Source organism: Puma concolor, chromosome B1 (genome assembly GCF_028749965.1).
Source record: "Puma concolor isolate L17-30 chromosome B1, mPumCon1.1.hap2, whole genome shotgun sequence".
Classification (NCBI taxonomy): domain Eukaryota; kingdom Metazoa; phylum Chordata; class Mammalia; order Carnivora; family Felidae; genus Puma; species Puma concolor.
In genome coordinates, this window is record NC_141670.1 from 86,090,172 (window position 1) to 86,114,618 (window position 24,447).

The window sequence follows — 24,447 nt, forward strand, 5'->3', positions numbered from 1 at the left end:
AGTGGCCAAATACTAATCGCATAGCCACATTTAGCTGCAAGGGAGGCTAGGAATTAACATTTTCCACTGGTCAGCTTGTGCCTACCTAAAGCACTAATATTGTGGGCAAGAAAGAGACCAGATACTGAAGGACAGCTAGCTGCACAAGATGGTCATATGCTTTGTTAATTTGTTAATGTATTAAAAAGCATAAATATATTTTCTAATGTTAAATCACCCTCATATTCCTTAAATAAATCCCACTTGATCATGCAGATTCTTTTACTGTCTTGTTGAGTTCTATTTGTGAGTGCTTTATTTAGGACTTTTACATCTGTGTTTATTAAATTTTTTTTAATTTTATTAAAAATTTTTTAATGTTTTATTTATTTTTGAGAGAGAGAGAGAGAGAGAGAGTATGATTTGGGTAGGGGTAGAGAGAGAGGGAGACACAGAATCTGAAGCAGGCTTCAGGCTCTGAGCTGTCAGCATGGACCCCGACACAGGGCTTGAACTCATGAACCCGTGAGATCATGACCTGAGCCAAAGTCAGACACCCAACAGACTGAGCCACCCACGTGCCCCAAAAATATTTTTAATTAAGTGGTAATACTTTAAATTTATGTAAACACTTTGCAGTTTTTAAGATCAGTTTATATACATTATGTCACAAGAATAAATGATCATCAGGAGCTGATTGTAAAAAAAAAAAAAAAGTAAATATTAAGTATATAAATAGAAATTCTCACAAATGGAGCACTGTAGCCTTTTCTTATTATTGTCTAAATTCCAAAAGGCCCTCCATAGAGGACACAGAGAATTGAAAAAGGATTTTTGATCACAGGAACCTAGGAGGGATGTTATCTCTCTCCAAGATGCACAGGGAGGAACAGGTCGGCCAGCCCTATAAAATACCTAGCACTCTGCTGGTGTTCTAGACATTCTCTTAATGCAGTGTTTTAATAACCTGATTTTGAATTTACAAGTAACGGACTTTCTGGTTATTAAATATCTTTTAGCTTTCTGAACTTTTGCTCTGATCCCTTACTATCTGCATATACCAAATGAGATAATGGCAATGGAGCACTCCCCTGGGAAGGGAAGCACTAAAAATACAGAGTGCTCTTGCTGTTTGTCTGGCCACCAGGTCATATGTGTGCCTCTCACACGTTGTCTCACAGGGCTCAAGAGCCTTTCCAGAATACACAATAATTATATAACAGCGGTCACTCAGTAGTGTACAGTGCCTTTGGGAGGGAAATAAATGGTCCGCTGACATAATTTCACAAAAAGCCGCACTCAGAATGATTAGGTGTTACAGTAAACACGGAAGCACCCAAATAGCAGGGTCTCTTTGTAGATTTTACCCCCACGAAATATGCTACTTGTTAATTTCTCTTCCCTGAGTCGCTGAGTCTCCCATGTGTCCTAGATTAGATACTTAGGGCTACATGTAACTGCGAGATCACTCGGCTTTCAGCATGTTCTCACCTCTTCTTCTCTCCCTCCCTCACACACACCTTGGAAGCAATTACACTGCCGTATACCTGGGGAGAGTCTGCTGGCTCCTCCCTGATGGTGCAGCTGCACATTTCACAATGAAGCAAAGATCAGGGAGTTATCTGATTACTCACATTGGTACATATGTCTCATTTGAACGTATTAGACCCTGTAGTAGTTTTTGCCCTCGATTTTGTGCATTGATAAGACTGATGAGATAATTCATCCAGATCCACTTTATTGTACTGTTTTTGGATACCCTAAGTACCTAAATTCTTTTTTTTTTTAATTTTTTAACGTTTTTTATTATTTATTTTTGAGACAGAGAGAGACAGAGCATGAACAGGGGAGGGGCAGAGAGAGAGGGAGACACAGAATCTGAAACAGGCTCCAGGATCTGAGTGGTCAGCACAGAGCCCGACGCAGGGCTCGAACTCACGGACCGTGAGATCATGACCTGAGCCGAAGTTGGACGCTTAACCGACTGAGCCACCCAGGTGCCCCATACCTAAATTCTTAATGACTGTTTCTATTGGGACAAATGCATACCCTTTTTACCATGCACAATAACCCATAGCCTAAAGCACATAGAGAAACATCCAAGAATCCTTTTTTTTTTTTTTTTTTTTTTTTTTTTTTACCATCATTAGCCCTAGAAAGATGAATAAAGTTGAGGCTAAATAAATAGAACTGCCTCACTGCCCTTTTCACTGTTTCTCTTTCCAAGTGGTTATCCTCTGTCGTGAAGGTACACCAGTGATACAAACAACACAGGCAGTGTTAACTAAGCACTTATGTTTAAAATAAATGCTTTAAAATGGTTAATTATACTTTGCCCTACAGGAAGAGAAAATGTTCTCTTAGGTCCTTAAAAATGGATGATGATGTAATTTAAAACTCTGTGGATATCTAAAATTTGGTTGCCTGTTTTTAAAATGCTTAGCTGGGGTTTGACTCTTCATTCTTAGGCTCTATGGTCTTTTAAGTATAAGTATATAATAGGAAAGTTGTATGGAGGAGAATTAGCGAAGACAGAGTTAGGCCACCAGACAATAAATATGTTAAAAACTACACAACTAAAGCAGCCTGCTGCAGGTTCAGCAAAGGATAGGTCAGCCTTACTAAAAAGTCCAAAAGTAGATCCGAACAGATCTGAGAATTTAAGGGAAAAATAAACTGCATCCTGTCTCTTCTCTGCCTGTCACATTATAAGAGCTGAGTAAATATTGTTACTAAATCACATTCAGGTTAAGATTTGAATGTAAAAAAAAATCATGTTTTGAGAAGCCATTTTCAATGAGTATTTCTTTCACCTTGAGTGAGGAAGCACTTTCCAAGCAGAGAATTAAAAGTGAAGGCCATAAAGGAATATATTAATAAAATTTGACTGCTAAAAAATGTAAAACCTATCATGCTGGGCATAGCATAATTGAATTGTTGGATCACTATGTTGTACGTCTGAAACTAATACAGTATTAGATATTAACTATACTTCAATAAAAATAGATAATTAAAAAGACTGAAATAGGAATAAAAATGTAGAATTTGTGCAAGTCTGAGCATACAAAGTCCCATAAATAACCCCAAGATCCCATCCTCAAAAATCTAATCCTAGAGTCCTGAATAGACATGCTTTAAAGATGAAAGTATGGAAGTAAATTAAGTGAAAAAATTATAATTCTACCACTACTTAAATACCTGTAAAATAGCTACAGCACTGGAATGAGCCTCACCAGGTCAGATTAGTCCAGTATATGCAGAAGATCATATTTCTGTAGAGACAAAACCCATCAGCAGCCTTAATCCCTCCCAAAACCTCAGACCACAGGCAGCCATTAGCCAAAGTAAACATGAAAAGAGGAGCATCAGAATTGTCAGTAATACTCTGCAAAGCTGAAATTCAAGCCATTGGCTTCAGTGATTCTCAGAAATAACAACCAAATCTAAACATTGGGGCTTTATGATTTGTACCATTGGGCCAATACAAAGGTTTTAGGGATTTTTAAAAATAGATAATTGATGTAGCACATACAAATACCTTTGTATATAGTTAGCTTTTAAAGTATTTATTCAGTGAAATGCCAGCAAGGAATTTAGGATTGAAAACTTGCATAGAGATCAAGGTCAAGTGAAAGCCCTAAGTAGCCTCTGAGAGCTTGTAACACTCTGAACAAATGTAATCTGGTAGTTCCGGTAGCTGACTGACCTCTGCATGTGAACAAGGTCAGCTTTAAGCAGCTATAGCAGTGTTTAATTTTGCCCCGGATCTACAACATCCTAATTGCAAATTTGCACCTTTTAATTTGTAGTGACCCCAGGAATGGGCTATGTCCATATAGAAGTGGGGCTCTTGAAGAACTTTATGAGCATGAATTGGGGTGATACCTGAGAACCTATCCTTGTGAAATTGAAATTAATAGTCTAGTTCAAGTATCAGCCACAGTGACATGTTGAGCTGGTCATTTTGGAGCTGAAATCATATCCGTACTAGAGACTCCCTGTAGAGTCCCCAGAACTTCTCACCAAGAGGTTGTGCCTCTCACAGTATAATAAAGAATAGGGACAGTGACCCAGGTAACTCAGACCCCCAAAATTGCCACTTTTGCTTCAAACTGTCCAATAATGGATATTATGGTAGAGGAGTATTTGACAGTTGAGGTAAAAATTTTGAAATTATCTGTACAGCCTCCATCATCCCTTTGCTTGGTATGAGAAAATGCAAGCTGTTTACATTGAATTAGATAAAATAAGCATAAAATGGTTCTGAGACCATGATTTTATGTTTACAAATCATTAGAACTTGGAAGAGACCCATTTGGAGTTACTTTGGGTACTCAGCATAGGAGAAAATTGCCTTAGAAATGATAGAGAATTGAGTATTCCTGGTGCCATGAGAGGGAAAGAGAATGTGCAGACAGGTAGCATAGAACTGGGCATTTTACCCCTTTGCTATGGAGTAGTAGGTCCTCTTCCCCTCCTCAGTGTCTGTGAGATGCAACAGAGAACCATAAACTGGGCTAGGTAGGAAGGGGTCCACTTTTATCAGACCAGGGTCAGAACCTTAGAGAGCTAGAGAGTAGCATGATCATGAGTTCAATTTAGGTTCTTTTCTCCTATATAAGACAGCAGCATCCCAAGGTAACTGAAGGAGGTTGAGAATTTGACTCTGTTTCCAGCTATTAGATCTGGCATAGAATTATCAAAAGTAGGGTCATTATTTGGCTACGTGTTACTTTGACTAGACATTTCACTATGATTTCCCCCCTCTCTCTTATCCCCTTATCCTTATTGTCCCTCTCTTGCCTCCGTCACAACAGGTGTTGAAGACATCGTGGCAATAATGATTCCTGAACCAAAAGGGAAGGAGATAGTAAGCCTTCTGGAAAGGAACATCACCGTGACAATGTACATCACCATTGGAACCCGGAACTTGCAGAAATACGTGAGCCGCACTTCGGTTGTGTTTGTCTCCATCTCCTTCATTGTCCTGATGATCATATCCCTCGCGTGGCTGGTCTTTTATTATATCCAGAGGTTTCGATATGCAAATGCCAGGGACAGGAACCAGGTGAGTAGCAAAAAATTGTTTAATTAAAAATTACTATAAAAGTAATACATATTATTACATAAACTTTGAAAATCACAGAAAATACCAAGACAAAAACAAAATCACCTATTATCCCCACCCTCAACATAAACACTGTTACCATTTGCCATATAGTTTTCCAGATCGTTCCCAAATACACATGTTTTGATATTTACTAGTGTTGTTCTGTAATGTTGAGGTATTTTGTCCCACATTCCTATTGCTCATTTTTTTGATGATTATTTACTTAGGCACATAATAAAGGGAGAAGGGAATGAGCTGAGATTGTGCTAACAGTGGCAACATTGTGTGAGAAAAGCCAGGATTTCCTACTGGTGAATGGAAGAAAAAAAAAGAAGATAAAAAATAAAAGCTATTTTAAAAAGCAATTAGGGGGGGCGCCTGGGTGGCGCAGTCGGTTAAGCGTCCGACTTCAGCCAGGTCACGATCTCGCGGTCCGTGAGTTCGAGCCCCGCGTCGGGCTCTGGGCTGATGGCTCAGAGCCTGGAGCCTGTTTCTGATTCTGTGTCTCCCTCTCTCTCTGCCCCTCCCCCATTCATGCTCTGTCTCTCTCTCTGTCCCAAAAATAAATAAACGTTGAAAAAAAAAAAAATTTAAAAAAAAAAAAAAAAGCAATTAGGGGCGCCTGGGTGGCTCAGTCGGTTAAGTGGACGACTTCGGCTCAGGTCGTGATCTCGTGGTATGTGAGTTCAAGCCCTGCGTCAGGCTCTGTGCTGACAGCTGAGCCTGGAGCCTGTTTCAGATTCTGTGTCTCCCTCTCTCTGACCCTCCCCTGTTCATGCTCTGTCTCTCCCAGTCTCAAAAATAAATAAACGTTAAAAAAATTTTTTTAAAGCAATTAATTTTGGATCAGATAAGATATATATAGTGTAAATGCAAAAGGTATAAAACAGTATGAAGTTAAAAGTGTTTGCCTTCCCATATCTGTCCCTCAGTTATCCAGCCATCTTCCTGGAATATCTTCTCTTCCAGGGACATTTCATGTGCTTACAAACACACACACATTTTTAAACAAATGATAGCACACTTAACTCTAGATCCTTATTTCTTACTTCTTGGAAATTATTCATCTACACACTAGCTTCAAGCTGCCTTCTCATTTTTAATGACTGTATAACATTTCATTTTCTGCATATTTCACATCTATTAAACCAGCTCTGTTAAAAAAAAATGTCTGTGTGACATTAAGCACATTTGTGAGTATACCTCTAAGGTAAATTTTGAAAATGTAACAGCTAGGACAATGGTATGTGTATATTAAACTATGATAGATACTGCCCAAAGTCTGCCAAAAAGGTTGAATGAATTTTTATATTAACCAATGATAAACTAATACTGTTTATACTAATACAAACATTAGTATAGTACTCTTTATACTAATGTATACAATAATGCACTAATAATACTGTTTTCCCATATCCTTGGCAAAAGAATGCTAGGCCTTTTTGTTGTATGCAATTCGATTAGTTAAAAATGGTATCACATTTTTCTTATCACAAATAATGTTGGACATCTTTTCAAGCAACATAGAAAAAAGTGAAATTTTTTTCTCTGGAGTACCTGCTTATGTTATCTGACCACTTTTCAGTTAAGTTGTCGGTCATTTTCTTACTGATCTGTGTAAGTCAAAGGAATTGATGAGAAGACTGTTAGTCATAAGACTTAACCAACATAAAACTGACAGTTTTATCCTCCCAATTTGTCATTGCCTTTGATTTATCTGTGGCGCTCTTTGCCATGAAGGAATTTGTGGGTTTTACATAACTGCACTTACCTTTTTATGTAACTCCTGAGTTTTGTGTAATGGATCTTCTGCAGCCCAAGACTGTAGAAAAACATTCTCTCATTTCCATCCACTACTTTTTATTTCACTTTTATGATTAAGTCTTTAATCTACAGAGAACTTATCTCAGCATAAAGAAGTAGAGAGCCAACATTGTTTCATTCCAGATGGCCTACCTCATAGATTTTATGACTGGTATTTATTCAATAATTAATCTTCCTCCCCCTCACATTCAGTATCCCCATTCAGCATATATTAAATACTCCTATGTATTTGGTTCTATTTCTGTGCCCTCTAAACTGTACCATAATCTATCTATTCATACTTCATTACCATACTATTTTGAGTACTTTAGCACTATAATATTGTCTCACAATCTTCCTTTATTTCTCTACCTTCACTTTTTATGTCTATTTTTATATAAATTTAAATTCCCTTTTATCTTTTTTAAACTTACAGAATAATTTCTAACCTTATGTGTTGAATCTTCCTAAGTATTGTATATGTTTGCCCTTTATTCAGTGATTCTTTTTTGTCTCCTACTAGCATTTTTAAATATTATTATCTAATCTTGCACATTTGTCTTATGTTTATTCCTAGGTATTTAATAATTGTGTTGCTGTTATAAATGAAATATCATTTTTCATACACAAATCATTTTTAATGACTATAACATGCCTTATTACCTTAATAATAATGGTAATATTATATAGTATTATCTGCAGCATGTTCTAAGAGTTCTCTATATGTTTTCACACATAATAGTCTTAACGACCCTTAATGAGGATTTTATCATTTTAATCAAGATGTTCAATTTTGACAAATGCCTTTTCAACAGCTATGGTCTGAGTTTTCTCTCTTGATGTGTTAGTAGGATTGTATTACATTAATGGATTTCTCAATATCAAACCATCCTGAATCTTCAATATATACTATTGTAACATATGCTAGACTGTATTTGTATTTTATTTGTTTTTACCCTAATATTCATATGTGAAATTCATCCATAGTTTACATTTATATCATTTTCAGGTAATAGTTATATGGCCTTTTTTGAGAAATTTGCAAATTCTTCTCCTTTTTTGGTAGTCTAGAGCTGCAATATACAACACAGTAACCACTAACCATGTGTGACCATTTAAATTTAAATTAATTGTAATACAATGAAATTTAAAATTCTATTTTTCAGTTACACTAGCTACATTTCGAATGTCCCATATGTGCACTGCCATTTGGTAGACATTCGCATCATCATGGAAAGTACCATGGGACAGCCCGACTCATGAGCCTTTTAAATAGCACTGGAATTAGCTGATTCTTTTTTTATATATATTTTTAATGTTTATTTATTTATTTTGAGAGGGAGACAGTGAGCATGAGCAGGGGAGGGACAGAGAAAGAGGGAGAGAGAATCCCAAGCAGCCTCCGTGCTGGCAGTGCAGAGCCTCATGTGAATCATGAGATCGTGACCTGAGCAGAAATCAAGAGTCTGACACTTAACCGACTGAGTCACCTAGGTGCCCCTGCAATTAGCTGATTCTTCAAGTTACAGAAAATTTCTGCATGCCAGTAAGGTCTGGGTTATTGTTTAAAAGGACAACTCTTTGACTTCTTCTATTTTATGGCAATTGGTTTGTTTAAATTTTTGACAGCTTCTGGAACAATTTCTAAAAACATTATTACTGCATGTTTTCTACTTCTCAATTTGATACATGTTCAATCTAATAAATTTTGGCATTCAAAAAAATTACTAGAAGGGAAGACAAATCACCCATTACCCCATGGAGTTGTTAACAGTTGATGACATTACCTTTCAGGTTTTGTAACCACCTAAATATATATTTGGTAAATTGTGATTATATATGTGTCTATGCATGACACACAAATATACATGTAAGCTTTGTATTCTATTTTTTAATTAACTGGTGAGCATTTCCCCTGTCACGAAATAATCTTTAAAACATGATTTTTAGTGGTTATATAGTAGTCCACTTCCACCACTTACCAAACATGGGCAAGTTACTTAATCTTTTCATGCTTTGGTTTTCTAAACTAAATGGGAATATATCTTCCTCTTATGGTTATGGGCTAATGTATATTTTTTAAAGCCTCTGAACATGAGGCTAATGACTTTTTAAGCTCTCAATAAATGGTATCCATTATTACTATCATATAGATTTCTTGATGACTACTTATAAATCCAACTCTACCACTTTTATTGAATATTCTGGAATTTAAGTGGACATGTGCTACCAGTCAGACACAGGCAATGAAAATAGACATAGAACTAATATATTCAGTTTCACTGGTTACTAAAGTTTACATATTAAGAAACTACACATATATAAATCAGTTAATGCTAAGATATCTAGCTAATTTGATAATGATGAATGAAAATGGTAACCCTATGTTTTTGAGTCTATGGATAGTCCAAGCCATCATTAGGCAATTCAGTCAACCATGAAATTTTAAGCTTGAATCTATTAGTTGATCAATTATTTCAATCACTGGGGCGCCTGGGTGGCTCAGTCGGTTAAGCGTCCGACTTCAGCTCAGGTCACGATCTCACGGTCCGTGAGTTCGAGCCCCGCATCAGGCTCTGGGCTGATGGCTCGGAGCCTGGAGCCTGCAGCCTGCTTCCAACTCTGTGTCTCCCTCTCTCTCTGCCCCTCCCCCGTTCATGCTCTGTCTCTGTCTCAAAAATAAATTTAAAAAAATTTAAAAAAATGAAAAAAAATTATTTCAATCACTAATCCGCTTTGTGCAGGTAAATGTAGTTTGCATGTCTCCAGGCATATGCGTACTCTGTGATTTAGGTGAGAAGCTGATTGGAATTGGATGGTGTGTTAAGTGGTTCATAGGGTTTAAGCTTCTACTCTGCTCCAATTTGATTAACTTTCCTTAAATTGTAAACTATTCCCCTCAGGGTCACTCCATGAATTGGGATCATGTTAAAAGTTAGCACTGTTTCCTGATCAAAATAGGCACTATACTTTGGTCCTTTGATGGATGGAATAAGAACATATAATTTCCTTTAGAAAAAGATTCCTCCTTTGATGGACAGTGCCCCATTCCACTCAGTAGAAAGCTTCAGCTATGCAAGCTATAGCTATAATAAGCCTCAGGTTAACTTAAGTCATTTATTTTTATTAAAGCAGTACTGGCCCTTCAGAAAGATTGACTCTCAGGTTAGTTGTAGGCTCACAGACAAAAATGCAATATCAAAGGTCTTAGTGTTGCATTGGTGAAGTATTCAACCATTCAGGCAAGAGAGACCGAACTTGAATTAGGCAGGTGAGCACATCAGGTTCCGCTTGGCTTTGTGCAGATCACAACTGAAGAGCAGTCTCCATCATCTTACATGATCACTGGCCGGCGTGTCTTACTGTACCTGGAGAAGATCACTTCAGTGCCATTTCCCATGGAGTAAGATTTGCTAGATATTCTCTAGATTAGTAGCCTCACACCAGGGTGTTTTAGGTGGTGACATGGAGAATAAAGGTATAACTGAAAGTGAAGGGAGAGATTTGGCTGGTGTGCTGCATCTCCTAAAGAAATTACACCAAGATAAATCTAGTGCCACGTAATCGTTACAGACACCAGATTTGGAGTTAGGTCTGGATTCAAATCTGTACCCTGGTGGGTGATTCTTAGTTGTGTGACTTTACACAGGTTAGGTACTTTGCCTTTCTATGCCTATACTTCCTCATGTGTAAAGTGAGACTGATCTCCTGTTCAGCTGCATCCAAGGGCTATTGAGTGAGAAAATACGTGTGACACATTAGACAGTTGTTAACTAGATCACCTTTAATAGATAAGGTAGTTCTTAGAAAATAGTAATCCCCCCCCATGTAAATAGCTCAATTCTTTTTTTGTTTTTTTTTAGAGAGACAGCACATGCATAGGAGTAGGGGGGAGGGGCAAAGGAAAAGAGGGGGGTGGGGGGAGAATCTCAAGGAGGATCCATGCGCAGTGCAGAGCCCAATGTGGGGCTCAATCCCATGCCCCTGGGATCATAACTTGAGCCGAAATCAAGAATTGGACACTCAACCAACTAAGCCACGCAAGCACCCTAAATAAATAAATAAATATCTCCATTCTTATGTAATTCACCAAGAGTTAAATCTAGATGTGGGTTTTTAGCTCAACTGACACAGTTTGAAATGAAATGGGATCTTTTTTCCATCTTTTCTCCAGAGTTATGGGAAAAGGAAAGCATAAAAATAGACTATAGAGAAAGAATCTGGCTTTCTTGGAGAGTGATTCCCCAGGTAGCAGTGGTTTTTAATTTATAGTAATAGGGTATGCACACAGTTAGAAAACAAACAAACAAACAAAAGGGTGTGTATTTAAAAGTAAATTTCTTCCCACCTCAACCTCCCTTCCTCCAGCTCTCTCCAGAGGCAGAAACTCTTAACACTTCCCTTTCTAGGCTTCTAGAAGTTTCTGTGCTATATGTAACAAAAGTTGTTTTCCACATTATAGACAAGGGCTCTGCCTTCACATAGCTTGCATTGTAATGCTGTCAACAAGCGATACACATGAAAACAGATAGAAACCCACTCAGAGGCTAGTGCAGTAGTCAGATGACAAGTGATGGATTTGGAGCAGAGTGAACAAGAATTCAGAAGGAATCTGATTAGGATCATATTTTTAAATCCTATGGATTAAATATAGAGTATAAAGAATATATCCTAGTTTATACCTGTTGTACCAGCCTAATTGTTAATAACTCCCCATTTTACTCTCAAAAGTGATAGTTTGGATAGTAAATTACATGTTTACCATATGTGTGAGAGAAAGAGAAGAATCAAGGATGCAATTAGGTCAGTTTTCACAGCATGAACCAAAATGGAAAAGACAGGAGAAGAGATCCTGAGGGGCTGGGAACTCAGAATTTGAATTTGCAGATGTTAAATTTGAGAAGCCTATTATATCTACTAGGTATCTTTTAAAAAATTTTTTTAATGTTTTTGTTTTTTTTTTGTTTTTTTTTTTTTGTTTTTTTTTTTTTTGAGAGAGAGAGAGAACACGTGCAGGGGAGAGGCAGAGAGAGGGAGACACAGAATCCGAAGCAGGCTCCAGGCTCTGAGCTGTCAGCACAGAGCCCAATGCAGGGCTCGAACCCACCAACCCTGAGATCATGACCTGAGCTGAAGTCGGAGGCTTAACCGACTGAGCCACCCAGGCATCCCTGTATCTACCAGGTATCTAACACAGACACCAGGTATTTCAATATGCAAGTCTGGAGGTCAGGAGAGAAGAAGAGCTGGAGATAGAAATACAGGAGCCGTCAGTACATAGATGCCATTTAAATCGCCAGGACAGGATGAGCTCCCTTGGAGACTAAGCATCCAGGAGAAGAGATCTAAAGACAGCTTGATGTCTGCTTATGTGGCTTCACACCCCACTCTCTTTCCCTCTATCATATTATTTTATGTATTTGTTTTCTTTCCAGTTCATATCACTATTTGAATCCATTCCCTCCTTGCCTCACACCTCACTTTCCCTGTGCATGCAAGCCCCCAGGGGGAGGGCAACAAGAAGGTTGGTTTGCAGAGACCAGCCACAACCTCACACTCCATCCGCACCCACTGCCCTCTGCTCAGGGTCCACTGGGACCTTTTTACACTCATGATGCTTTTCTTTCGTACAGCCCCATCTTTTCTTCCAGGCCAGCGTCCTTTGGGGACCTTGGTCTATCAGCCAGCTTATGTATGCCTTAATACAGGGATTAATTGTTTCCACAGAGCTGAAGGAAGTGGCCAGACTCCCAATTCCCATTTCTGAACAAGCCTCGTGATGTGGAGAGCCTGTTGGAGCATCCCATATCGGTTAGGAGGCAGGTTGTTGCAGAGCACACACAAGACCTTGAGGGGACTGCTTTTCGTGTCACATTGTAGCCCACTGGAGCCTCATCTCTGATGAATCCTAGAATACTCGGTTGTCATAATCAGACATAAACCCAGACATAAATGTGACTCCCCGGGCAGCTTAGGCAAGGGTCTAAAATACTGTCAGAGCTGGAATGTCTGTTAGGAGCTGGGACCACTTAAGAGTAAATAGAGTATGTTCTGTTTTAAGTGCTTTCTATATATTGACATACTTCTTCTTAACTCTATGATGAAGGTACTGTAAGTATAACCCCATTCTTCAGGTGAGGAAACAGAGAAGGTAAGCTGTTGCCCAAGAAAACAGCTTGGCAGTTTTTAAAGCTAGGATCTTTAACATCTTTGAAATGCTCCATCCTGAGAACGTCTTATGCACCTCCTGGCAGTCCAAGCCCAGCGGGTTGGTCTCCTCCAGGAGATGCCATTCTTTTCCAGTTGTCACTTACAGAATAAGCACCACAAAAGTGCTCACTGTTGATTATCATTGTAGACACAGTTTCAGTCAAGACTTCTGCGAAAAAGACGTGCCCCGTCTTGTGCAGGACCCAAAAATGAGAATGGTAGGAGGGCTGCTGTCCTTTCTAGATTTTTTTCCAGGGAATGTGAGTAATCCCTAAGAACCACTGATAATTCACGTTTTTCCAGGTTCATTCCTGTCTCTCTGGCAGCTTAACAGTGCACCTGCCACACATAAATTTTACACATCCATTTAAATCTTCCATGTGTGAAAGGAACTCACTGACATTAAGAACATTTGCAACATGTATGGCAAATTCAAAAAGTGAATTTCTTTGATATAGAATGTGTTCCTATAAAGAGCAAAAATGCCACAAAAGATGTTAAGATGATACTTGATCTAAGGAAGGCAAGTGGTGCCTGGAGGAGATCATTGTAAGCATATAAACAATCAGATGTCATTTTTTTGCCTGCAAATCTAGGAAAAAGCAAACCTGCTAAAACCCAATCCTGGGGAGGCAAGGGTGTAAAGGGCTCCATACTTACAATGATAGCAGGTTTCAGAAATTGGTATCATTCTTCTTGAGAGTAGTTTAGCAGTCTTGATTCAGTTTGCTTTTTATTATTCTTAAATCTAATTTTTGAATAAGTAGTGTATTCTCATGGTTCCAAATGCAAGGATAATAAAAAAGATTTGCATTAAAAATTCTCTTTCCCACCCTTCTCCTCCTCTAGAAACCCAAGTATCTCCCCAGAAGCACACATGGTAGTGATTTCTGGTGCAAACACGTTTCTGGTGCGATATTTTTGTGAAGACACACACATATGTACATGTTCTTTTCATCCTTTCTTACATAAAGTGTAGCACATTATCATTTGAAATGTTGATTTCTTTGCATCTTAGAGATTTTCCCATACCCTTTCATCAAGAGATTCTTTTTCTTCCATTACACAGTGTAATGGGTTGTATCATGTCCCCTTGAAAATTCATACGTTGAAGTCATAACCCTGAGTACCTTGGAATGTGACCTTATTTGGAAGTAGGGTCATTGTAGGCACCATTACTTGAGATAAGGTCATTTAGAAGTAAGTTGGGATCCTAACCCAATGACTGGTTTCCTTATAAAGGAGGAAAATTTGGACACAGACACGCATACAGGGAGAACTCTGTTTGGAGATGAAGGCAGAGTTGGGATGGTACATATACAAGCCAAGGAATGCCACAGATTGCCAGCAAACCACTAGAAGCTAAGCACAAAGCATGGAACAGATTCTCCCTCACAAGGAATCAATCCTGTGGACCCCTTGATCTTGGACTTCTAGCCTCCAAAACTTTGAGACCGTAAATTTCTGTTGTTTTAAGCCAAAAAAAAAAAAAGGTTTGAATTTAATTGTGATTTGGGAGCAAAATAACAGGGTGGTAGGCAGGGCAGGATCATGAGGCAAGAGGACCATCCAGTGTAGTAAGTGCACAGGAGCATTTGAAGTCAGGAACCCACCTGAATCATAAAGGTAGGGACAGTGGTTTTGCCCTCCAGAGCAAAGAAAGTCGGCCCAGGAGAGGAAGCTGCGGGAAGGGCGCTGAGGTGAAGGAGGTCTTTTCTGCCACACGTGTGTCTGTGGGAGCAGCAGGCCGCTGGTGAAGGCACCAGGATGGCGTGGGAAGCTGCTTATCAGAGATAGAAAGGCCCTATAGTGATTAAGAAAAACATTTTACTGGCCATTTGACACATGTCTGGGTGACTTTTAAATACTGTGACGTATCTCTCTTTCTCTCCTCACGTCTTCGTGATGCCTCTGGATGAGTATGTTAAGAAAATAGCCCATTGATCTGCAGGGTGGACTTCTACATGCATAGCCTGGATACCTCTCCCCCTGAGAACCCCCGTTCCCAGAAAGCTGTGGATGGGAAAGCACAGTGGTAAGAACTGGGAGGAAGAGATACCTGGCCATCATTCTACTCATGCGGTTGAGAATGCTGACCATCTTCCCCCAGAACCATTGTATTTAAAACTTAAAGGACGTTAGATATAATGAATTTGAGACAGAGAAATGCGAAGTGAGGTTTTTGGTTTTTTTTTCATGGAGACACAACCAGGCTGGTGATTTCAAGTCAGAGTAGTTTCCACGAGACCAAGCTGCCTCCACAGACAATATTGAGATACTGAGGAGACCTGACCCATGGGGAGGGTGCCAGCCCCATTTCTGCCATAGCAGTGAACGCAAGGACTCCTCACCTTTCTACTATTTGAACTTTGGCCCTTTATGGCATGAGAAGTAAGGACTCATTAAGTCCTTTTAAAAAAAATTTTTTTTTTAATCTTAGTAAATGCATGTACAAGCAGGGGAGGGAGAAAGGGAGAGAGAGAAGGAGAGAGGGAGAGACAGAGAGAATGAGAATCTTAAACAGGATCCATGCTCAGCACAGAGCCCAATGCGGGGCTTGATCCCGTGACCCTGGGATCATGACCTGAGCCGAAATCAAGAGTCAGATGCTCAACTAAGCCAACCAGGCGTTCTGATTAAGTCCTTTCTACTATGTAGTTTAAGATTCCCTACCTCTGGGGGCTTCACAGAGTGTGCTAAGGATTCATCTTCATTCTACCCATCTAATGACATCCTAACTAGTAACTTCTTTTAGAACTTTGACATCAAGGGCTGGATGGGTGACAGACTTCTGATCGTGAACACCATTGTGCACTATGCGCGGTCTCTCCTCCACACCTGTGTCCCTCATTTCCCAAATGTGCCACTTCTGCTGCCTTTTACTAATTCTTACCTGCTTTTAGAAACCCCACAGGATGGCAAAGCAAAACCAGCAAGCAGCATTCTTGCCCTGGCTGTGGCAGGTGAGCCTGTCTTCTGGTGATGCTCTGGGCGTCAGTGTCCCGCTAATAGGACATCCCATCTCAGATACAAGTAATGGGTTTGTGTCCTGAAAACCACAGGACTCCCAGTAGATGGAGGTTATTTCAAATACAGGCAGATAAGATAAACTAAGGTTCTTTTTTGTTATTCACAAACAGTATTGCCTTTGAGGCTAATCCAAGGGAACCAGACCTGTTTTGTTTCATGTGAGGCCTGGTAATCACATTCAAACAAGTTTTCTTGAAAGAGTGACCTCTCTCGGTGAATACCTTTTCCTATTATTTGCATATACAATGGCCCATCTCCCTTTGATTTCATTTGTACATGCCAGTGTTCAAGTTAGGTTAGAACAAGGCAAGAAATAGAATATAAAGCAAATTTGAATTTTACAGGGAAAGAAAAAGGAAAGGAGATATTCTGAGTGTCAGTCAGCAGAGGAAGGTCTACAGGTAGAGATCTTCTGTCTCCTAAAGAAAAAGGACCAAAATGGTCCCTGATGTTGCTCTGGACAAAGTGCAGAGCCCTAGGGGGGCCAGAAATGCAATGAGTGCATTGTATCCATGAAGTATTTAGTGCAGTATATAGCCTTGAATTTGCTTTTTTTAAAAGATAATTCGGATCTGAAAGGATCTTTGATTCCCAGTTCTGTTCTTCCTGGATGAAAATCCTGAGCTGGCAAAGCTGAAAATAACATTACTAACTTACCTGCTTTTACTAATAAGGGAAACTAAGGTCTGAAATGTGTAAGTGACCTGACCAAAGTCACAGTTACTTAGTGACAGAAATAGGACCGAAAATCAGATCTTCTAACTTTCAAGCCATTGCCTTCTCCTCTGCAACACCTTCCACAAAAAATAACCCTGATGTTTTTACCTCATGTTGTATGTACACAAACAGCCTTAAGTCACTGCTCCATGAGGTCACCATGGCCATTAGAATAGTCTAATTCTTTATCCAGGTTTCTAGATTTATGGATGGTGCTCTACATCATAGAAATTGGACTGGCTGTGCAAAGATTTCTGTCCTGTCAACCAGGCCTGGAAGGATCATTAATAAGTATTAGAGTAAGGGAGGAAGTGTCTGAGTCACCTGTGGCCACGTGAGGTTCCAGACAGTTGGGACCAACTCCGTTTATGCTCACAATGTCTTTCCTTCACCTAAAACATAAGAACAGTTAGTTATTTTTTCCACTTGGTGGTAGTGATAATGATAATAATCATGATTATAAAATATAGCAGTCAGATACAAGGGGCAAATATATAGAATTAACCAGTCAAATGAGATAGAAGAACGTAAACTTGATCTTGATGCTCTGTTTTGGAATCCTTATTCCTCAGTGTTCTTGTTTTTGTTTTTGGTTTTTGTTTTTTTCATCACTGCATTTCTATGTATAACACAGAGGGGAACATGAAGAAAGCATCTTGTTTTTCTCAGTTTCTTAAGTATTTAGGAGATAACTATATGTATTGGGTTGAATTGGAGTCTGTCACTTACCATCTTTGTTGGCATCTATGTAGGACTTTCTTCTGTTAATTAACAGTTCTGTATTTATTTTCCATAAAGCTGTTTATCTTCACTGCCAGGAACCAGTAATCTTGGTAAATATTTTTTTTTTATATCTGTTTCAATCACATTGGTGGATATATCTAGTTACCAAGATGGTCCCACTCCTGACAATCTTTAGTGAATAGTATGATTTGGGTCTAGTTGGGCTAGAGAAAATCCATAGGAGCACCTTGGAGAAGAGGGAGGAAACCCTACCTGAAACAGAAGACCCATGCAAATGTAAGGTGGCCCCTTGGTCTTCCATTAGCATTGTGTCACTCTGCATTTCTGAGAACCACAAAGGAAAGAATCTGTTTTGTGATAGACTTCCGGTTCGAACCCTTAGAATCTCTATTCAGGCTACACACAAGACTCAGTTTGAGCAGGGCCTATAGTTTTCCCTCTCACTTATACCTGGTGCGTTAAAAAAAACCCAAAGACAGAGGAGCCAGTTACTAAAGCAACTGATTTGTTTGGGCCATATTATTAAGAATGTTGATGTTTTACTCATTATCTTGTTAGTTTTGTCTTTTGGAAATCCAATAATACTAGTTTGAAAGTTGTTGGAAGTGGGACAGTTTTTTCTTGAATTCAGAAGTCACTATTTGTGTGTGTGTGATTTTCATGTCACTTAAAAAGAAACACAGACATGCACATACTAACAAAATTTGACTACATGCAAGTGGTCATAGCATTTTTAAAACTTTATGGTGCTTTTCCTTTATTTTGCTAATCTGTTTTATGAATCTAGCACTACATGGTTGCATGATTGTCATACATATCTCAGAAGTTGATTTTTCTGTATTCTCCAGGAATCAGGAACATCTCTTCCTCCACTGGTAGGGCTTTCATATCTTCTGTCAGCCTCTGCCCATATGCTGTCCTTTTCCTCCTCCAAAGAGGTATATGTTTATTCTTTCTCAATAACATATGGAATGAGGTTTGACTCAAGGAACTCCACGGGAAAGAGAAAAGAAAAAGAATGCCATTGTACCATTTCTCAGAATAATTACAGAAAATATGTTTTCCTGCCTTTTGTGAGGTATTTGATATCTTGGGGCTTCCAGGGAGGAAGGACTCATAGACCTGATGTTTAAGAGGCCTTGATTATTTTCTTTTTTTAACTCTAATTTATCCATCTGTTAATTCTTCTACTTTGGGACTCCCATCTCCCAAATGACTTTATCCTCCACTGAACTCCTTTAACCTCATCAGCTCTCAGCCATCAGAATGCCAGAAATGGAATTCGTCTAATTCCTTCACCATTACCTCTGCTGTTAACCATAATCTCTGATTCCTTAATGTCCACATACTTTACATTTCCTGAATAGACACTTTTTAAAAATAAAGGCAGCTTGCACTTTCCTTTTAAAAGGGCATGGAAATGGCTTTTTCTGGAAGAGAAAAAGGGGATGTTTTTTAAAGACACCTCATCTTTATTCAGATACAGCCAAAAATAAAATTAAGTGCAGGCCAAAATTTAAAGTAGTCTTTGAACTTACCTTGTGTGCTCACCTTTAAGAAGGGCATATTTCACTTGCTAAAGAATTGTTTTAGAGGACTGGAGGGGAAGATGACAGCAGAGTAGGAGGACCCTACGCTTGCCTCATCCCACAAATACAACTAGATAGATAGCTTCTCTAATTGTCCTGAATACCCCAGAAATCAATCTGAAGACTGGCAGAACAAAGTTCACAACTAAAGGTAGAGAAGAGGCCACATTGAAGAAGGTAGGAAGTGTGGAGACGTGGTTTGGTGGACAAACAGATTTTGGCCACCATGGTGGGGAGAGAGCCGTGGTCAAGGAGAAGGTGAAGGACAGACCAACATATGGGAACACATGGGAAAAAAATCCCCATAGCAATTGGCCTGGAAAACAAGGCCGGAATTTCATGAGTTCTTGCAACCAGTGAGGCTTAAAGCCTGGAGTTTTAAAGGTCAGCGTGCTTGGCTCAGGGAGAGCTTGGAGGACATTGGGGCTGCTGTTGGAGAAAAGGCAGAGCAAACAGCCTAAGGACATACAGCATGGGAACCGATCTGAGGAGGGCCTGGGGCACAGAGCAGGGAGATTAGCTCATCTTGGAGCATGTCACAGAGAGGCAACATTCAAGGAGAGACCCCCTCCAGGAACAAAGGAACACTGGTGAGCAACATTTCCCTCCCTTGTCCCCCAGCATAAATAATGGCCACCTGCAGAAAGCAATGCAGCATAGACCCTGGCTGCCTAATTTGCTTACACCAAGCCCCACCCCCACTGTGTACCCGCGGAACTGCTCTTCTCAGTTACAATTGTCTCAGTCCTAGTTCGGCAGGCCCCCTTCCCCCAGAAGACTGGCCCAAACCCTGGTCCACACCATGTCTCCTAAACTGGGAGTTTTGCAAGGCCTTCATTTTTGTGGCGGTGATGACAGGTCTCCTTTCACAAGCAAGCCAGAGCACACGTCGTTAAAATGTGCCCCATTCAGGCCAGATACCAAACACTGCCCACAACAGGGAAAGAGAGCCTCTGCAGACAACTGGACTGGAGGATAAAGTGGCTAGGACACAGCAGCCAAGTGCACACAGCACACATAGGAGGCACTCCTGTAAGTGCCAGGCCCTACAGAATAGGACACAACACTGCAGGGCACCACAGAACTTCTTCATAAAGCCATTACCCTCAAGAATAGGAGACATAGCTGACTTTCCTAACATAAGTGATATGCACAATGGAGAATTTAAAGCAATAATCATAAGGACACTGGGACTTGAGAAAAAAGTGGAGGACAACAGTGAGATCATTAATACAGAGATAAGTAATAACCTAGCAGAGATAAAGGGCTCAATAAACAAAATGAGAAACATGCTTGATGGAATGAACAGCAGGCTGGGAGAAGCAGAGGAATGAGTTAATGGCCTAGAAGACAGAGTTACGGAAAGTAATGAAGCTGAACAAAAGAAAAAAGAATCAGGCAAAATGAAAATAGACTTAGAGAACTCAGTGACTCCATCAAACATAATAACATTCATATTATAGGGGTACCAGAAAAAGAAGAGAGAGAAAAGGAGGCAGAGAATTTATTTGAGGAAATAATATCTGAAAACTTCCCTAACCCAGGAAGGAAACAGAAATCCAAGTCCAAGAAGCACAGAGAGATGCCAACAAAATCGACAAAGGCAGATCCACACTGAGGCATATTGTAATTAAAATGGCAAAATATAGTGGTAAAGAAAAAATAGTAAAATAAGCAAAAGAAGACAGTTACGTACAAAGGAAAACCTATAAGGCTATCAGGGTATTTTCCAGCAGAAACTTTCCAAGCCGGAAAGGAATGGGTGGCATGATATATTCAAAGTGCTGAATGGGAAAAACTTGCAGCTAGGAATATTCTACCCAGCAAGGCTGTCATTCAGAGTAGAAGGAAAAGCAAACAATTTCCCAAACAAAAACTAGAGGAGATTGTGACCAATAAACCAGCCCTGAAGGAAATATTAAAAGGGACTCATTGAGTGGAAAGGAAAGACTCATACAGACCATACAGAATTCAAAATGGATTAAAAACCTAAATGTGAGATCTGAAATCATAAAAATCTTAGAATAGAGCATAGGTAGTAACATCAGCCTTGCCAAATTTTTTCTAGATAGGTCCCCTGAGGCAAGGGAAACAAAAACCAAAACCTATTGGAACTATGTTAAAGTAAAGCTTTTGCACGTTGAAGGAAATAATCAATGAAATTAAAAAGCAACCTACAGAATGGGAGATGTTTGCAAATGATATATTGATAAAGGGTTAGTATCCAAAATACATAAAGAACTTATAAAACTCAACACCTATAAGACAAATAATCCAATTTAAAAATAGGCAGAAGAGGGGTGCCTGGATGGCTCAGTGGATTAAGCATCCTGCTCTTGATTTCAGCTTGGGTCATGATCTCGCAGTCCATGAGCTCAAGCCTTGCATTGGGCTCTATGCTGACAGTACAGAGCCTGCTTGGGATTCTCTCTCCCTGTCTCTCTTTGCTCCTCTCCCACACACATGCATGCTGTCTCTCAAAATAAATAAAAAACATTTTTTAAAAACTGGGCAGAAGACACGAACAGACATTTCTTCACAGAAGACATACAGATGGCAAACAGACACATGAAGAGATGCTCATCATCACTGATCATCCAGGAAGTGCAAATCAAAACTATAATGAGATAATTACCTCACGTCTGTCAGAATGGCAAGAAACAACAGATGTTGGTGAGGATGTGGAGAAAAAAGAACCCTTGTGCACTGTTGGTGGGAATGCAAACTTGGTGCAGGCACTGTGGAAAACAGTCTGGAGGTTCCTCAAAAAGTTAACAATAGAACTCTCCTACAATCTAGTAATCCCACTACTAGACATTTATCCAAATAATACAAAAGCACTAGTTCAAAAGGATACATGCATCACTATGTTTATAGCAGCATTATTTACAATAGCCAAGATATGGAAGCAGCACAAGTGTCCATCGAGGATAAAGAAGATGTGGTGTATATACACAATGGAATATTATTCAGCCATATAAAAGGAAATCTTGCAATTTGCAATGACATGATGGAGCTGGAGAGTATTATACTAAGTGAAATAAATCAGTCAAAGAAAGACAAATACCATACGATTTCACTCATATGTGGAGTTTAAGAAACAAATGAGCAAAGGGAAAAAAGGAGAGACAGAGAGGGACAAAGTAAGAAACAGCCTCTTAACTATAGAGAACAAACTGATGGTTACCAGAGGGGAGGTGGGTGGAGGGATGGGTCAAATAGGTGATGGGGATTAACGAGTGCACATGTTGTGATAAGCATTGGGTGATTAAAATAAAAACTTTTTAAAACAACATTCCTTTTGGGTTGTGTCAAAAGAAGTAACTATTATATAATGAAGTAATAGAATATAAGCGACAGTTAAGACAGAAAAAATATGAATGTTGTGTGTATAAGTCAGCATAAGCCACATTACAGACTTTCTAATAAAAGGACATGTCTGGCTTCACTTTTTTATAGGTATTCTTCAGAACTATATAAAGTGTCTCAAAAATTATTTTAGGCTCTTGTAATGCACTATTTCATCTCTTCCATGAAACAGTAATATTATACTATATTTAAGTATATATAAGTATATAAGTATACTTATAAGTATATAGAAGTATAATAAGTATATAGAAGTATATATAAGTAAGTATTTAAGGTTGCTCTACCACTGGAATGATAATTTTACAAATAGATTATAAATTCCATGAAAATAGGGATTATGCCCTATATTTCACTATTTTTCCCTTGTAATCTCATCACACAGAATTATGCATAGAGGGGCACCTGGGTGGTTCAGTTGGTTAAGTGCCGATTTTGGCTCAGATCATGATCTTGTGATTCATGGGTTCAAGCCCCATGTCGGGCTTTGTGCTGACAGCTTGGAGCCTGGAGCCTGCTTCAGATCCTATGTCTCCCTCTTTCTCTGCCCCTCCCCTACTCATGCGCGCTCTCTCTCTCTCTCAAGAACAAATAAACATTAAAAAAATTGTAAAGAATTATGCATAGAAAACGATATACTCAGTATGGTACATAAAACCTCATTACAGATCAACAACGGATTGTGATGCTTAGGAACGCTAACTCTGAACCCCAGTTAAACACACCAAAAGTAATTTCATTCTCTTCATTAGCAGACTTGTACTATGAAAAAATTGTACTCAATTATGTTTTGAATTTCAACAATTTAAGAAAAAATTTTTAAAGAATTGCTTAAATAAAATTAAATTTTGAAAAAAATATTTCTGGTTCCTTTGAGTATAATCTGTGACTGTTGTTTGAAAATAATACTTGCCACTTAATTGCTCTGCTTAGCCCTTGAAAATAAAAAACAGTTGATGTGATTTTGTTGGGGCCAGGTATTTTGTAATACACATTAACACAATTGCAAAAATATCTGATCTCTTGAATGAAAAACAAAAACCTTTGTTTATTTGGGTCCAGATTTCTTATTCTAAATGTAATATCCTACAGGTTTGTTACACTTACTCCTAGTAACTAGTAGCCTTGTCTCAATTCCTTTCAATTCCTGCTCCAGGTTTCTTTTCCAGTGGAAAGCAGCTCTTGGTTGAGACTGACTGGTTTTGCCAAAGCCAGGATCACAGCTTTGCTTACCTTACCACATATATTGCTTATAGTTTGTCCATTAATTTTCCTGTTAACTGGCTAAATTTCATAGATGGTTTTTCATGCTTTAAAAAAATCTTTTGGTTTAAGATTTTAATTCACTCATCGAACATTTATGGAGTTTCCATTAGATTGTAAGCTAGAAAGAGCAGGAATTAATGCGTTTTTGAACTACCATTTTTTTAAGATTTTTAATTTTTTTAGGTATTCCCTACCCCCATAATGGGGCTCAAACTCACAACCCCGACATCAAGAGTCACATGTCCTATCAACTCAGCCAGTAGGTGCCCCTTTTCACTACCATTGTTTCCAAAACCCTGGGACAAAATAAGTAATTCAAAATACATGTGGACTAATTGTCAGTTATCAAAGGCAGCTTTACTCTAGGTGCTGGGACCTTCTTGAGGGAAATGTAACAGGGATAGGTTATACAAACAAATGTCACGTTGCAAATGTTATGACAGTGTTATGAAGCAGTGGGAACAGATTCCATAAGGTATAGACGAGAAGGATCTTCTGTCTTGGGAGACATGGAAGAAGAGCTCCCTGAAGAAGTAGCCTGAGTTAAGATCAAAGGATTGTAGATCAAAACATTAGAGGAAGAAGAAAGGACAGAGAGTTCCATCCTGTTTAGTTTCATCTCAGTGTTTTTCC

At 39.0% G+C, this 24,447-nt stretch overlaps 1 protein-coding gene across 3 annotated transcripts in view; it reads left to right on the plus strand.

Moving 5' to 3' along the window:
- Positions 1-24,447, plus strand: part of RNF150 (ring finger protein 150) — a 292,634-nt gene that overhangs the window by 152,197 nt on the left and 115,990 nt on the right. For all 3 annotated transcript variants that reach the window (XM_086704179.1, XM_086704180.1, XM_086704178.1), the window contains exon 2: positions 4,797-5,047. In XM_086704179.1, the coding sequence (XP_086560305.1) occupies positions 4,797-5,047 (251 nt within the window). The remainder of the gene's footprint in view (positions 1-4,796; positions 5,048-24,447) is intronic.